Source organism: Amaranthus tricolor, chromosome 6 (genome assembly GCF_026212465.1).
Source record: "Amaranthus tricolor cultivar Red isolate AtriRed21 chromosome 6, ASM2621246v1, whole genome shotgun sequence".
In the NCBI taxonomy this organism is placed as follows: domain Eukaryota; kingdom Viridiplantae; phylum Streptophyta; class Magnoliopsida; order Caryophyllales; family Amaranthaceae; genus Amaranthus; species Amaranthus tricolor.
The window spans coordinates 31,255,015-31,271,979 of record NC_080052.1 but is presented as its reverse complement, the minus strand read 5'-3'; the positions used below and the strand labels follow the sequence as shown (position 1 = coordinate 31,271,979).

Here is a 16,965-nt window from a genome sequence, read left to right as displayed (position 1 = left end):
ACCGTTTGATTGTTGGTCCATATTGTGGCTAAAAAACAATGTTATAATGTTTTGAAAAAAAAAATATTACCTTCTTGGATTGTTGAGAGAAAAAAATGGTGCTGATAACGTGTTAAAAGGTAGGGAGAATATAAGGAGAAAAGTAGTATAAGGGATTGATATATACTTCGTATATCTATATATTGCATCCATTTACAATACAAGAGTGATGCTTTTATACTAAACATTACAATACTATTCATGAAGCTAGGATTCTTAATCCCAATGCATTTATGAATTGTCATATCAAATTATAATATATTTATATTTTTTAGTCGTTTTATATTTTATAAAGATAAAATGAACAGACAATCTCGCAAGATCTATTGGGTTATTATAGACCCTAAGAAATCATAGAAGATCACCATGGTTATTATAGTCATGTAGCACATAACCAAAACCATGACTTGGAATCTCTATTTCAAAGGATTTCTACGATTTTGAGATGTCTTCAAATTTCTTACCGCAAAATGAGCAAACAATATGTCAATATGTGAAACATTGATGATTCATCACACGATCTGTAAATCACTAAGGACAACAAGTTGGCTACAAAATGGCCTCCATATCTCATAAACACATTCTAACAAACACACAAATTAAAAGATTGTTATCGTTTTCTTTAAATTAACTCAAATTGCACTAAATTTAGGATGTATATTTTTTACTGTATTAGTTTTTTGTATTCGACTGGCTACCAACTTTTTTTAAAGTTTTCTTCTATAAAATGAATAAATAATAATACTAATAATATTAATAATATTATTTTTATTATTATTATTATAATAAAAAAATATAAAATAAATAAAAACAATGTAAGAATACCCATCTTCCTTTGTTTTTCCTCTTCCCTCATCATTTTTATTTGTCAAAAGACTCAAAACTCACCATGAACAATCAGCAAATCACTGAACTTACGCTCAAAATTGTTACTTTCACTTGTAATTAAAATAGCAGTTCAGTTAAGATACAAATCTACTCTTATAATTTTGATATTTAACCTAAACCCATATCAATTTTCCCTCATTTTTGGCGTTCATCTATTGAAAAGAAAAAAGAATGCCGCAAGTGAGAATCATAGCGAAGAATTTCATTGATATGGTGGCGTCATTGCCTGCTGTCAAGCTCGATATGCTATATGCTAATCCCTTCATTTGTGAAGCTATTCTCAGGTTTTTATCTATTTTTTTGTTGTATTTGAAGCTTTCCTTTTCTTTCAATTTTGATATTATGCGAGTATTCAAGCCGCGTGGACGAATTTTAATGCATAAATATAGTGGTACTTGCTTAGTGATAATAGTTACTCTTGAGAAATTGTTAATTTATCGAATAGTGTTCAATTGATATTATACGAGTATTCAAGCTGCGTCACATGATTTCGCTGACTCCTCACGAATTATGAAGTTGAAAACGCAAATTATAGTTGGTCGGTATTGGGCAATTGTTGCCCCATGTTGAGCGAATTGTAAATTCAAAAGGCGAATTATGTTATGGTGCTCTAGGTTTATAAAAGATATTGACTTGCAAATCAATAGTAAGATTTATCAACAGTTAATCACTAATGGAAAATTGCTAATTGTTTTAGCATTTTCACTTGATGAGTTATCAAATCACGTGGAGTTGCAAATGATGTTTATTACTAAAAGTCAATTGGAAAAAGCATTTTTACTATCACCAACTAGGTTAGATTGCGTACATTCAGACTTTTCAGAGATTCTCTAAGTGGGAGCTTCTCTATAGCACTGGTTAATGGATTGTGACTATTTTCCCCCTTCATATTGATTTGCTGATCAATATATTAACTTTGATGGTCGGAATTCATAATGTTGATGGACATATGACTTATCAATAGACAACATTAAAAGTTTATTGTCAATTACCTTAATAGGTAGGTTCATTGAGGAATCCCAGGGGGTAGGATTTTCAGGTAAATAATGCTAAAGTAGCGGTTGTAGAGGCGCCCCTCATCAGTAGAATTTGATTTCAGGTCATTGTAAACCATGAATTTGGAGCAATGTGTTTGGTACTCACATATGAAACTGTGATTATGAGATTATCGTGTTATAAAATGCTTATGTGGATTGTGGATCAGGTCCTTGCCTCCTTTGGCAAAGAAGTACATTTTGCAAATGTTGTACATTGATGCTCCAGTACCTGCCAAGTCCTTGGAAGAGTGGGTTCTTCCTGATGGACTCTCAAAACATAGAGTTGCTATCGACCGATTGATTCAACTGAGAGTTCTTACTGAAAGTCTTGACAGGTACCAAGTCTTTGGTGTTTCGGAGTGCATTTTGCAGTTTTTTTTTGTTCAAAAACCATTGGCCTTTTCATTTGAGAATAAGTAAAGCTTTAGACCTTATGCTGCTCAGTTTTGTTTTATTTGGGAATGGGGTTGAATTTACTTGCAAAATATTTTCACCATATGTATATTTTTACATGGTTGACGTGTTCAAAATTAGGCTATTCATGCTACCTTGTACTTTTTTAGGAAAAAGGAAACCAACTATGAAATGAATGGAAAGTTTCAAGTTAACCTTCAGAAGCAGCTAATATATGGGTAATTTCAGCTATTTATATATTTTTTTTGGTGCTTTTTTCGTTTGCAATGAATTATGATTCATCTCTTCAACATGCGTTTGGTTGGCTGAGAATGGGTGTATCGGATATAGAGGTGAAGTTGATCATATGACATGCATAATGCTGTAAAGTATTGATGCAAAAATAATTTAAAAGTCTAAAATTGAGATTATAGTGCAAAATATTGGCTACATCAACGCATTGTGATTACATTTCGAAGTTTTTGAGGTTACTGCGATCACAATATAGGCCTCGACATTCGAAAAACCATTTAAATTGACGGTGATGGTGGTTTTGCCTCCATTACCGCTACTCCACAAGTTCCACAACCGCGTAAACATCTGAGATTTTACTCTGTGATTGAGATTCTAGTTTTGTGAACTATAGCCAGTGGCTTTTTAAATGCAATGGGGTTCTTTACTTTTACTCTTGATATCTTCGCTTTATATCTATGTGAGTAATTCTGTGTAGTATTTAGTGTGTATGTGACCTCTTTGTTATTTTTAAAAAACTTTATACCTTGATAAAAATGTTGATCTAGGCTCTTAGCCCAATAAACTTTCTGTTGTGCTATTATTGAAGTACAAACACGGGTAATTATTGTTTTTGGTGGTATCAATTAGTGAAATGATTTTGCTACTATGTCATTTTCTGACGTAAAGCTAGTAGATGTCATTGATATTGCTTAATGTAACTTTAGCAACAACAATAATGTCACATTCCCCTAATGACACTGAAGCGGCTACCTCCTTGGTGTGTGAAGACTAAGGAGGGATCATATGTAGCCAACCTTACCCTTGTAAAAACAATAAAGGCTGTTTTCCGTAGTTCCTAAATTGCAATCATCATTTGCATATTCACATAAACAGCAAGTGCACATGTTTAAACGTAATTTCAGCAAAATATATTTGTTGGAATCCATGCATGTGTCTACTTGAGTTTGGATGCTGAAATACTATTTATTAATGTGTATGAATTGGCTGTTGCAGTGGAGAATTACCAAGAGAACCAATGCCTAAAAATGCCGTGAGACTTCCAAGCTTGGAGGAACTAGATACCTATGCTCTTGAACAGTGGGAGGTGTGTTGTATTGGTGCAAATTCTGTTATTGCATGCCATTTCCCTCGTTCTCATAGATACAAAGGCTCAGTTCTTTTTGATGATTGTACTCGCAGGCTATGTTAGAATAATAATTATGCCCCCTAGGTGATAATTATAGATCTTATCAATAAAGTTGATCTTTGTTTATGTTGACTTCTAGTTTTTGATTTCAGCGTTTCTTGCTGCATCTTATTAGCTCCAGTCAAGCGGAAAAGTTGACAAACTTCTGTCCTTCTATGATGAAGGTTTTCCAACGTGGTCTCTTGAGTCAAAGGTTTTTTCTCCTCATTATGCATATTATGGGCATTTCTTTTGACATTAACAATAAGGAACCTTCATTTGTTCACATTTGTTATTTCTAATAGAACAAAATATAAAGCGCTGTTGAAATCCTTGCTATGCTTCCATCTTATCTTGTATGCAATTTCAATTTCACTGTGCTGCCCTTTTTAATGCACAGAGAAAAAGAAGGTTCAAGGTTAACTGAGTATGGTTTCCAGTTCCTGGTATGTTCATGGAGATATTGGTTCTCCCTTAATTTAAATTCCTAAGACATTGCACTATTTTCTTAATCTCTCTGACTGTGACAGCTGATGGAGACAAATGCGCAACTTTGGTATATTATCAGAGAATATATTGCCAGTGCTGAGGTACGGAGTTAAGAACTGTTTTGTTTGACATGCTCACTGATTCGATACACATCTGTACATTCTCTACTTAACAACTTTTCGCAAAAAGTTTATTGGGAAATTTTAGATGGATGCAGGAGTAAATTTTTAAGAAACTTGCAAACGAGATAGGCATGTCAACACAGTGTTGGTTTTATATCTTGTATAACAAAGGAAATCATAGGCATCTGAAACACTGTCTTTTACATTACAAACAATGATGAGGGTGCGTGTATACCTGATTCCTTTAAATCCTGCTGTAGAGAGGGGCCTCTTTAGAGACATTTGTGAGAAGTTGAGTTGATGTACACACAACTTCAATTTCTTAATGTATAAGTATCAGTTTTAGTTCCTGCTAATATGTTTTTCTGTCTTTCTTTTGATTTCAATTTAATTTTTTAATGAAGAGCTACTGTTGAATGTTCCAGTTAGCATTTAATAATTTTTCATTATATAATTTGTGTCCAAAACCACAAACTGGATTGTTCATCACGTAACAGAATGCAGGTGATGTTGGGGGAAGGGTTTCGGGATGGTGAGGAAGAGGGATTCACCATCCGGCCAACCTCTGAATGAAAGTTATTTTATATCAAACGTTCCTCTACTTACTCATATTCTTTTTATTTGCTGTAGGAGCGTGGAGTAGACCCAGCAAATTTGATTTCATTTTTGCTAGAACTTAGTTTTCATGAGATGGGACAGGTATTCAAATTGTTAAACTTCTAAATTGTCTTTTAAATTTTTAATGAGCATCTCCGTTAGGAGGTTCTAGAACTTGCACCGTGGTTCTTTTCGGAGGTTGGTTGTTTCTATCTTGATAAGTTAGTAAATTATTCTGATTTTGAGCTTGGGTATACTGACAAATATGCAAGGGTTCCTAGGTTTTACCTGACGCCTTGTGTGCAGTGCGCTACATTGCTGTAAGGGCTTTTCTATTCACTCCCAAGGAAAAATGATTAGTAGAGACTAGATTCTATGTCTAGGAGATCAAGAAAGAACTGTGGGATTAAATTATGATTGGCATTATGGAATATTGGGTCACTTATAGGCTATAGGTAATTTTATTGGAGTAGCAGTTGTAGACTTGTAGTGAAAGGTCAATATTTTGTGCCTATGAGCGATTAAGTGGGTAGGCACAAAGATAAGATGTTTTTGTTAGGACAATTGAGAGCTGGACAAATGTTGACTATCATAGTGTAAAATGCGGTAACAAATCAACAATCGTGATCGCGGTAACAAAATGGTGATGCAGCTATCATAACGTCTAAATATCAACTAATCATAAGATATCTCTTGATATGACCCAAAACACGTTTTTTTACACCTTTGCAACGCGGGAAATAACAATTTATTTGTTTTGGAAACCTTAACAAGACGGCCGATGTGATACACTGCGGCCTTGTTTTAAACCATGGTGACTATACAAGAGGTAGAGGGACACCAAAGATGACTTGGATGGAGTGGGTGAATAATGATATGGTCAATTAGGTGCTACAGGAACGTGTTGGATAGGAAATAGGAATTAATGGATTAGTAGAATTGTTAAATACAATCTATTGTTGTTTTGTTTTGGTTCCATGTAGTTGATCCCATATCTTGGGATTAAGGCTTTCACATCGTTGTTTGTTATTCTGATTTTGAATTGTTTTCAAGTCTGACAGTGTCTTATATATATTTCGATGATAAAGCTGGCAATAGGTGATAATCAATTGGGGATGGTGTTTTGCAGGCATACAACATTAACACTTTGACTGATGTTCAGAAAAGTACGATTAAGGACCTTGCTGATTTGGGATTAGTCAAACTTCAGCAGGTTTCTTTTTTTTTTTTTTTTTTTGCACTAGCAAAGTATTATTCAGGTATTAAATGCTCCAAAGGTTTGATGTATGTCTGATTTCCAGGGAAGGAAGGAGAGTTGGTTCCTTCCGACAAAGTTGGCTACCACTCTTTCGGTTAGTTTATCTGATACAGCGACTAGGAAACAGGTATCGTGTTGAAACCTTAGCTATTGCTCACCCTTTTTTGTGGCACAAATGCTTCCTCTTAAATATTGTTACTTTTTAAGCTATCGGGTGTTTTGGACCTCCACAATTTCCTTTCACAACCTCCTGTATTTTTATGCCACATGATCATTCTGGCAATCTGGCTATTAACCTTACTTTTTCTTTGTAGTTTCGTCTTGTTCTATCCATCCCAAGCTATTTTTCCTCCATTATTATGTCTCTATGTGTCGGCATATGTCCTTAATCAGTAATTTTTTTTCAGGGTTTTGTGGTTGTGGAGACAAACTTTAGGATGTATGCTTATTCTACGTCCAAATTACATTGCGAGATTCTTCGTCTTTTTGCAAGGTACCTGCTCTACTAACAATCTGTATATATTTGTTGGTTCCATCAAGATATGCCATTGGTGAAACGAACATTTCTTGTGAGCTTCGATATTTGCATACTATGACCTTTTCTCTACTTTGGTGTTGTCAATGATTACTTAATATTCATGTGCTCTTTTTTTCTATTTTTCATACTGGCATTTCGTTGCTTGATGGTTGGGCTCTGTTTACTTTTTAATCTAAGTGAACACACTTCTTTCCTTTTGCAGGATAGAATACCAACTTCCTAATCTCATTGTTTGTGCAATTAATAAAGAAAGCCTGTATAACGCCTTTGAAAACGGTATCACTTCAGAACAGGCAAACATTCTTTCCTGATTCTTTTTTTTTTTATGGAGTTATTATCTTATGACTTGAACTGCTGAACCCCATTGCTTTACTTGGCTTGAAGATGAAACTTTACAATATGCGATATTTGAAGCCACCCTATTACCCCTTTGGGTACAAAGTAACCCTCAGTCCCTTTGAATTTGCTACATTACGCAAATTAAAGTGAAGGCTTTTTGGATGTTGTGTAGCATATTCAAAGTGACAATGGAGCTAGGCTTTTTAAGAGTATTCGAAATGGATGGGAGCTAACGGACGATTTCACTTTTTGACCTTTTTCGCAGATAATCTCGTTTCTTCAGCAAAATGCACATCCTCGTGTAGCTGAGAAAATACCGACTGTCCCAGAAAATGTTACAGACCAGGTTTTCTTTTGGCCTCATTACGTTCTTTTTTATCTACTTTCGCCATTGTTTCTGCTGCTGAGCCGCAATGTTAGTTTATAGCACAGCCCCAGTTGGTATGAAAAAGTAGATTTAGGATTACAGAAAGGATTATTAATGTTATTTTGTATGGAGTTTCATCATCCAAGTCCGTAATAACGCATTTCTGCTCGTAAACGTTTTTGTCGACATTGATTTGCAGTACTAGCTAGCCTTCTCGAGGCTGATGTCGAACTACACTAGTCTTCTCGAGGCTGATGTCGAACTACACACAAAATTATTATGATTTCCTCGAATATGACTTTTCTTTTTGATTCTTTTTATCGTATTGCAGATTAGGCTTTGGGAATCAGACTTAAATAGAGTTGAAATGTCACCTGCACAGTTTTATGATGAATTTCCGTCTAGGGTATGTGAAACTTCAAAGGCTCCGGACCTCTATATTCATTTCCTTACGAACCTAATCCTTTAATACTTGTCTGTTTTTTGTAGGATCTGTTCGAGGCAGCTTGTGACTTCGCCCGAGAATACGGTGCTTTGCTATGGGAAAACCCAAAAAAGATGCAGCTTGTTGTAAAAGCAGAACTACATAATGATCTGCGGGAGTACCTCCGACGCCAAAAACAATAACGTATTTTTGTAGTTACCTGCCAAGCGGGAACAAATAAGAGATAATAGTTACGTTCAAAGGAAAGGAAGAAAAACCACGAATGGACCAGGTGGTTGAAGACTATTTTTTTTCCATCCTTATGACAAGAGAATTCGCACAACATATATACAAAAAAACGTAGAAAATTCTTTATCCTTACTTAAAACGATATAGTTAAAAAGAATTACTGTGTTCAATTTATAGAATTTAATTTAGTATAAAATATCAGTTTAGTTTTGATTTTTAGCCATTAATGACCGTATTCACAATCTACTATCTTTATTTTTATATTGTGTTTCGTTGTGTATTGCGTTTGAATTTTTATGTTTGAATCTGATTGATAAGATGACAAACAATAGGCTAAATGAAGGTAGAATATGTACAAACAAGGTGATACATCTTCGAAATTTCCAAGTTCTATTGTATTGTCTTGTACTCCATACAATAATTGTTGCTAATGACGTTTGGTTATTCTAGTTTTGCCGCTATTGGTGATGTGCTTAGTTTGCATATAGATAGATTCATTGATTACGCCTTGTCATAAGGATAATACTTTTCATGGGGTATATGTCTCAAGACACAAACATAGGCTACATAGCATCACTTTTTGAAAAAGACATAACACCATATCCATATACATTACTCAAGTTTATCAATCATTTTTTTAAAAAATATTAATATCTCGCATTACTCATCTAAATAATCAGTCAAATTTAAAGTTATAAACTAATAAACGATCTCCTTAAGACTAAAAAACATGATCATTACAAATTTACAGTCTTACCATGACACAGTCTCATTTAATAATTCATGTTTTTGTTACCATAACAGTCCAACCATTCTCAAAACAGCTAAAAAATTTATGTTGCTGCCCAGGATCGAACTGGGGACCTTCAGTGTGTAAGACTGACGTGATAACCACTACACCACAGCAACAATTCATGCCATAACTGTAGCAGAAAATAAATTTATTCATTGTTCAGTATTTTTAAGGCTGTACAATTTCCAGGAAGTTTCTTTCTTTTAACTTTTTTGTAAAATATAGAGAATAGGAAATTTCATAGAGCTTGAAAAGTCAAACTTTTGCAATTAATATGCTAATTGCTATGTGCTTAACAAAAATAAAGTATACCAATCATGACTAAACTTTGGTACTAAAACATTATATAACATACATAACATATTCAAGATGATCTTCCAAATTTACACCACATTGCATTGCAAAATATTTTAAACCACTATTGAATATATTTTCGATAATTTATGTAAGTGTCTTTTTTACTCGATTACATTATAGAAAACATTACTTATCATGGATAGACGAGCTTCTAAAGGATCATGTGTTGCTGTAACACTTAAGCTGACAAACTCCATTATGACTATTACTGCAATCGCGACTTTTATCTATTCTGCATGGATTGTTGCTGTTAGCCTTCGAGATAATCAAACTGTTACACTTTCATGGTATAATTTTCCCCTTCGTTAAGTATTATTTCAAATTTCTTGTTATGAAATTTTTTTACTTGCTCTAAAATAGGATGCAACAAAATGAGTGAAAATTACTTGTATAATTTATGACGTCAAAAATATATGATTTTTCTTTATTATAATTCTTAAAATTTTTTTTGATAATTGTAGGTTTCTATGGGCATGTATCGGTACAGGAGGCATATTTGGTTTCGTAGCATTTATAGGCAATGCTGGAGCAACTACGAGACTCCATTGCTTACTATCTTCAGTATCCTTTTAATCATAATTTATATTCCCTCAGTCGCTTAGTATTTATCCCATTTAATCAAAAACTCTAACAGAAAAAAAGGCTAAAAAAATACAGTCTAAAGGACGGAAGATTACTATATTTACTTATTTAGTGAGCTCATATATATACATACTTCCTCTATATTTTTTTAAACCGTCAAAATCATTGAAAAAGTTGGTTGAAATTGAGAAAAAGATATATTCTTCATGGCTTCAAATAAATTTGTAAACCTTTTTGTTAGAATTTCAAAAAGTTCTTATAATGAATAAAATTATAAAAATATTTTAATTATTTGTAGACTGATTGAAAAATATCAAAATTTGTTGACATTAAACTTAAAATTTACAAAAAAAAAGGTCGAGTCGATTGGGTCTTGGTGGGGTTGGAAGTGGTTAGATTTTTCGAAATTTGAAGTATTATTGTTATAACTTTTGAATTATACTTGTCAGACAAAATCTAGGATCGATCGAGACTGTGTGGATTATAATTCAGATTATTTATTTAAAAACCCTCTCAATAATATATAACATAGAAGAATAGTTACCAAGTTGGTTTAGAAAACATAATGTAGAATTAAGTAAGTGTTATGCCTATTCTATGTGATGAATAAATGTGTTGGACCTTAAACATTAATGAACCGCAGTATATTTTCTTTTTGTTCTTGCTGATTTGCTTGGAAGGTTTACTTACAGCTGATATATGTCTAAACAAAGACTGGTATAAGGTATTATTAAGTACAACTTATACAAATGTTTAGATCTGTTCTTTAGTCAGTTAATGTAGTTGGTATAACTAATTCTTAAATTTTTTGTTGGTGCAAAAGGATTTCCCTCCAGATCCTACCGGAAGGTTTGATGCATTCGTGAGATTTGTTGATTCTAAGAAGGAAAATTTCAGAAAACTAGGCTATTTTATAGCTTCATCTCAGGTTCTAAATCTTAAAATCCAGTTTCAACTAGTAAAGATACTGTTTTGTGAAGTTGTATATCATGTTTGCTGTTTAGGGTTTATCAGGAACAATATTTTTGATAGTGTTATCACTAACATGGTTAATGTTGTATATATTCGACTCCGTAAATCTCACCCTCATTTAGTAAATAGTAGTCACTTAATGGGTAGTCACTTAATGGCGTTAGAATAAGTAATTAGTCTGTATAAGTTACAGCTCTTGGTAGCATAAGTTTATTATCGAATTCTTTGATTTCGGTTTATATTAAACTATCGTAAAATAAATCAATTAATCATTTGAGTATCATACTTATTTTAAGTTCTCTGTTTGTAATTAACATTCAAAAGTAATATCTTTGGGTATGTTTGTTAAATGATTTTTTAATCATTGTTTGACTTTGACTTTTGGCTGTAATTGAGCAAATAACCAACATAAGTGTTTAATAAATTGAGTCTAAATCAGCTGAAAAATCCTATTTTAAGCTAAAACCAAAAAATTACTATGAGTAGCTTATTCATTAGTTTTTAGGTTTTTGACCTACTTTTTCTCTATAATTAAACAGTATTGACCAACAACTAATTTTTACCAAACATCTTCATAACAAGTTACAACTAATTTAAACAATTGCAAGTAGCTTAACTTGCTAGCAAATCGGTCAATACTTCAATCTGGTCAAACCAACCAACGTCCAACAGAGCTCCAACCAAAAGTTCTTAACTAACAACCATTAGCCAATATAACATATATTTGGCCTTTAAACATCGATCGATGGTTTAAGTTTTTGGTTGAATGGGTTCCAGTAATGAGATTGAGTAATGTGATGGTATTGTAACATACCAAAGATGACTATAGACAAGAACAATAAGGAATCAGTACAGTTGAAGGAATATGCCCTTATCTACTGTCAACCTAATTCTAAGCCTTGTTTTCCAATCCTATAGATGACTTATTTTTACCATTTTTGTACTGATCAATGTTATAACTTATGACAGGTAATTTCATTCTTGCTAGCCTTGGTGTTGAGATCATCTCGACCCCCTAAACCGCGCCTAGACTTTGAAGACGAAGAAGTTATAATAACCAAACTTCCTTTGTTAAACCCTGAAAATCATTACTCTGGACTTCCTCCATATGCTGTAGGTCAACCTTATCCACACTACTATTATGCGGCTGCATCCTACGCTCGAACACTTGGTTATCCCGATAGAGATGAGACCAATAAAGGCAAAAACATGGCTGTCACGACGAAAACGATGCCTAGGGACTATTAGAAGAAGTACTACTACATGTATGAAATGCACATTGTAATATTTTCTATCAGGATATTTTTCATTTAGTATTCCAATATGAGATTTTAGCTTCATATGTATTATAGGCTATTATAATATACTCTTTTCGAGTTTTCGTCTCATTCAGTTTGTAAGATAAATGTAGCTAATTTAATGAGACATAAGGAGTATATGACGCCTTGGATATATTGTGACATAAAGATATATGCTCTCTCCTCTCTTGATGTTTGAGGAAATTGAAAATGTTCTGCTTGGTGAATGTGATATTTTGCATATTGCATGTCTGGGATTTGACAGAATTTTTATCCAATCCAAAATTGGCCTGAACCAAAAAATCAGTGAGTATCATAGGTAATTTTGATCAGTGACTCGAAAATCACACGAATCAAATACCGAAAGTTGGGTCAAACTAGACTGTAATCTGAACTTAACCATTTAAACCCGTTTTAATCATTTTTAGTTCCACGTCATCATTGATCTAGTAGGGAAACTAAGTTGTGCAGAAAGTTGAATAAGCAAAAGCACATCTACAGCAGGGAAATCAATCTGAAAGAATAAGTAAATGGATTATGAATGAATACATTTTAGCAATATTTAGCATCCTTCTCTATTGATCTCTATATCATATGCCAATCCCTCAAGATGTTACAATATCAGAAATTTTGGGTAAATGTCAAAAAAATGAGAAGAAAACAAGAAAACAGAATCAAAAAATTCAGTAAAAATTCAATCTTTACTCTGATTTCTTGGGAAATCGAAAAGAATGGAGAAGAATTCATGTAGATGACCATTGTAACCCATTGATTAATTTATGTAGCCAATCTCAATCTTTTGTTGTTACTACGACTTCTTGGGTTTTCTCTTCATTCTGCTGAAAGGCCCCACAGTTCTATCCATTATATACATGTATATAACTTGACTCCAAGATTTATATGACTCCAAACCATCATAAAACTCAGGAGCAATTTCTCTAACCTTGTGAAGCTTTGTTCCTGGAATCCTCGGAAAATCATGGTGCTCATTGTGATAACCGACATGCCATGTTAGAAGGTTCAAAGGGCCGTAATAAGAGTATGTTTCTTGCTGGGGATTGAACACATAATGCTCTGATATAAAGTGACCGGCCATTGGATGCATCCCGCCACCAACAAAAGTCGAACAGATTAAATAACCGAATGATCTCCAACCATAGAAATGGACCATGGCCGCGTCAAGTGCCAATTGGATCGAAAAATTAGTGAATTCCCATAAACAAGGCAGTTTTGGTTTGAGAAATAAGGGTCGGAGAGCATAGAAGAAGAGTTGGAATAGTACCCATATGGATTTAGTGAAGGCATTTCGAACAAAATAGGCCTCGGTTTTGCTTGGAATGTCCATATCCATTCCATCAACACCTTGATACCTATGATGTTCAAGATGGTATTTTTGGAATGTGATTGACATCGACACACCAATAGGTAGGTTTGCCAAGATTCCGAGCCAACGATTGTATGATGGAGTAGAGAAAGCGAGGTTATGGCTTAGTTCATGGATGGCTAAGAATAAGTTGTGGTTGAGGAATGAACCAAAGAAGTATGATACTAGTAGTATTTTTGGGAAACTAGCATCATGTAATAGGGTTGCTGTTGCAAGCTGAATCAGCACAACCAAAGTAATCTGCAAGACAAAAGAATAGCACATTAAGGTTACAAACAACATCATCATCCTACCAAGTATATCCCACTTATAGAAGAACTATGGATAGGGTCTGGGGAGGAAAGGACGACGGCAACTCATACCCATAAAGGAGAGCGCAGCCAAAGGAGTCCCTCGGCTCGAGAAAGATAAGGAGACATAGCTACGCGAGAAAGATAAATTAAATGCATATAAATAAAATAAATAAGTAGAACCAACTACAAAATAAAAGAAAGCAAACACTAATAATAAAGAAATGAGAGAAGCAAGATGGCAAGAACACCAAAAGGTAATCTAAGAGGACAATCAGTAGTCTAACACATGGATATGGCGCCTCCAACTACCCCTATCCATAGTCAGGCCCTCAGAGAGGTTTAACTCATGTAAGTCAACTTTTATTTGCTCATTTCAAGTTATCCTGGGTCTTCCTCGACTCCTCTTACCCTCTACTATAATGTTTTCTACCCTCCTCACAGGGGCGGCAAATGTCTTTCTCTGCACATGTCCAAACCACCTCAATCTATTTTTGCGCATTTTTTCAGAAATAGGGGCTACCCCTAGTTTGTCCCTGAACTCTTGATTTCTAATTCAATCCATCAAACAAGAGATAGATTTGTTAGTTGTCGCAAAGACAACAAAAAGCTACTCGGAGCAACTTTATGATTTTGGTCTTAAAAGCCATATACGAAACACATTTTTGGCTGTTTGACAAACCAACAAGCTAAAAGCCAAAAGTCAGCCGAAAAGCTAGCTAAAAGCCATTTATCAAAATTCTCGTTTAGATATACAATTAACTTGAAAAGGTAAATAATTTACAAAGTTCCAAGACAATATCCTTTAGCTATCACCAAGAAATAAGCCCATAACACGCATCAACCTTTAGATAAACCACCAAGACAAGTAGACAACAACATGAGCACATAGAAAAACATGTAATTACCTCAATGTCATTATATCGGTTATATCTAGGCTAAGTTTTGGAGGGTTGAATGTAAATAACCTTGCTATTGTGACAATTAAGAAATTTTCGGTTGATATGTTAGAACTTCAAATAAAGTGTCTATATTTGATTAGCCATTTTACGATAATTCAATACAATCTGAAACCCAATAGTTATAAACCTTTTGGCCTCATCAATAAAGGACAAATAATCAGCAAATCCCTTTCACAAAATCTTCTTACGTAGTTACATTACACTACTTTATCCCCCACAAAACACTACACAAAATCCGTACTTGATGGTTCTACAGTATCTATTAATCTGTTGTACATACTTCAAATTTTATTTCATTGCAAAATGTCTCATATTAATCAGTCCTATAGTCAAATTCCTAGCAAATATTTCCTCTCTACTTATTATCTAATAAAGTCAGCTCACAAACCTATTCATCTAGTGTTTTTTTCCCTTTTATTCACTCTCCTTAATCTTATAGAAAAATCCTCATTTATATTTTTTTGATTAGATTAAATGAAGACTACTAGATGAGTTGGATTCATCATTTTGCATCAAGCAACTAAAAGGACCTTTGTTGCAGTGTTAAATATGGCCCTTCATTACCTTATCATCACCCTATTGTAAATCGTTTTTAGCGACCAAAATTTCTGATAACCGCCAAACCATCCACATTTACTTTGAAAGCCGCTTTGCGATTGTTACATCAAAAAAAAGGGCAGACTTTTGACCAAATGCAGCTCACGGATACAAAGAATAATTTGATTAATAGTGACATTACTCCATAAACATGTAACTATCAGTTGCAAATATTATAAAATTTAGATAATATCATACTTCATTATATAACTAAGCTTATCAATCATCATCATACCTAAGGTATGAATCATCAATGTTCAATGCCATAAAACCCCAAAAGAACAAATATTAATTACATCTAAAACAAAGATGAATACCCATGATGAAAATAGAGAGGATTGCACCAGCAATGACAAAGCCTTTATCACAAACATTTGGTACTATAGAACCAAGATTTCACCTACTATGATCATCCAAAAATATACTCTTCGTCCATTTAATTATTTCCATTGATTACCACTCATGATGTAATTGATGCACATGAACCAACAAAAAGATTGCATTTTTAACATCTATCAAAACCAATAAAATTAAATCAATACCCATCAACAAATCCTTTCAAATCAATAAAATACCCAATACCCATCACAAATTTCATAACAGAAGTCACAAAAATAATGGAGTATGAGTCTATAAGCACATAAACTAATAAAAAAGATTGCATTATTATCATCAATGAAAAGCAATCAAATTTAAACAAAACCCATCAAAAAATACACACAAATCAATAAAATACCGAATACCCATCACTAAATTTCATAACAAAAATAAAAAAAATGATCAATGCTCATTAGAACAGATCTAATCTAATTACATAAACAAATCTACAGCCCCAACCAAACAAAAATTTAAAAAAAATTGAGAAAAGGTATAATCTTTACTAACCTTAGCAAAAGCCCAAGGGTCAGGACCAAAAAGCTGTTTAATTTGAGGGTATTGAGAAAGAATCTGTCTTCTTCTTGAAGCATGAGGTTCATCTGTATAAGACCAGAAAAAATCTGTTGTCATTACCCCTCCTTGTTCATTTCTCTCTTCCCTTATTCCTGCCCCCATTTCCCCCTTTTCTCTACTCTGTTTTTCCTTCTTCTCCTCCTTATTTTGACAGTTATTAATCAAAGTTTTATTTATAAAAATTAATATTGATTTATAAGATACCTTGAAAACGTAAACTCTTAAAATGAATTTGCTTATGAATTTACTATTTATGTATATTAGATATCATGGGGAAATGGAGGACAGTAGTAGTATATAGTGGGTTGAAAATTATACCGAATAATATTATAGTTTTTAATCAAATAATCCGAAGGATAACCTGGTATATCAATGCTCGAATTCCTGTAAATATATTAAGGAAAAAAAGTAAGAAAGAAGAATAAGAAAGGAGGGAAAAAGGAGGTGTATTTAAATGGTGCATGTGTAGGTATTCACGTTCATGTTTTATTTTTTTCCATTCATGTGAGGTATGATACGAATTCTGTTGGAGTTCAATATTTTATTTTTTATATGTTGGGTTTACAGCTAGGGTTTATACCTTTTGCGATTGATGGAGTAATTTATGAGTTATAATTAA

The 16,965-nt window shown here is 33.5% G+C and overlaps 3 protein-coding genes and 1 non-coding gene across 7 annotated transcripts; 2 read left to right on the top strand and 2 right to left on the bottom strand.

Moving 5' to 3' along the window:
* The first annotated feature begins 868 nt into the window (after window positions 1-868).
* On the top strand, window positions 869-8,852 carry LOC130815899 (general transcription and DNA repair factor IIH subunit TFB2). Of its 3 annotated transcripts, none has more exons than XM_057682421.1 (15): window positions 869-1,211; window positions 2,132-2,299; window positions 2,528-2,596; window positions 3,606-3,696; window positions 3,891-3,991; window positions 4,178-4,223; window positions 4,308-4,367; window positions 5,019-5,087; window positions 6,115-6,198; window positions 6,287-6,370; window positions 6,651-6,736; window positions 6,984-7,074; window positions 7,386-7,466; window positions 7,819-7,893; window positions 7,977-8,847. In XM_057682421.1, exons 1-15 carry the CDS (start codon window positions 1,099-1,101, stop codon window positions 8,112-8,114), a joined length of 1,356 nt encoding a protein of 451 aa, XP_057538404.1. In that variant the 5' UTR covers window positions 869-1,098; the 3' UTR covers window positions 8,115-8,847. The 3 variants fall into 3 exon arrangements, 2 of the variants coding, with proteins under 2 accessions (XP_057538404.1, XP_057538405.1); XR_009042657.1 differs by having other exon boundaries at window positions 885-1,211; window positions 6,984-7,057; window positions 7,977-8,040; XM_057682422.1 differs by lacking the exon at window positions 2,528-2,596 and having other exon boundaries at window positions 885-1,211; window positions 7,977-8,852.
* Window positions 8,853-8,996: 144 nt separating this feature from the next.
* Window positions 8,997-9,069, bottom strand: TRNAV-UAC (transfer RNA valine (anticodon UAC)). Its single transcript has one exon. It is a non-coding gene; the product is annotated as a tRNA-Val (tRNA).
* Window positions 9,070-9,241: 172 nt separating this feature from the next.
* LOC130815898 (tetraspanin-19-like) lies at window positions 9,242-12,366 on the top strand. The gene is made up of 5 exons (XM_057682420.1): window positions 9,242-9,597; window positions 9,772-9,871; window positions 10,536-10,616; window positions 10,716-10,820; window positions 11,834-12,366. The coding sequence occupies exons 1-5, from the start codon at window positions 9,446-9,448 to the stop codon at window positions 12,110-12,112; spliced, it is 717 nt and encodes a 238-aa protein (XP_057538403.1). The 5' UTR covers window positions 9,242-9,445; the 3' UTR covers window positions 12,113-12,366.
* A 16-nt stretch (window positions 12,367-12,382) lies between these two features.
* On the bottom strand, window positions 12,383-16,647 carry LOC130815895 (sphingolipid delta(4)-desaturase DES1-like). 2 transcript variants are annotated; one of them, XM_057682413.1, is made up of 2 exons: window positions 16,281-16,647; window positions 12,383-13,786 (listed from the first exon to the last, which is right to left on the bottom strand). In XM_057682413.1, the coding sequence occupies exons 1-2, from the start codon at window positions 16,446-16,448 to the stop codon at window positions 12,971-12,973; spliced, it is 984 nt and encodes a 327-aa protein (XP_057538396.1). In that variant the 5' UTR covers window positions 16,449-16,647; the 3' UTR covers window positions 12,383-12,970. The 2 variants fall into 2 exon arrangements, with proteins under 2 accessions (XP_057538396.1, XP_057538397.1); XM_057682414.1 differs by lacking the exon at window positions 16,281-16,647 and adding an exon at window positions 13,909-15,550.
* Between the last annotated feature and the right edge of the window lie 318 nt (window positions 16,648-16,965).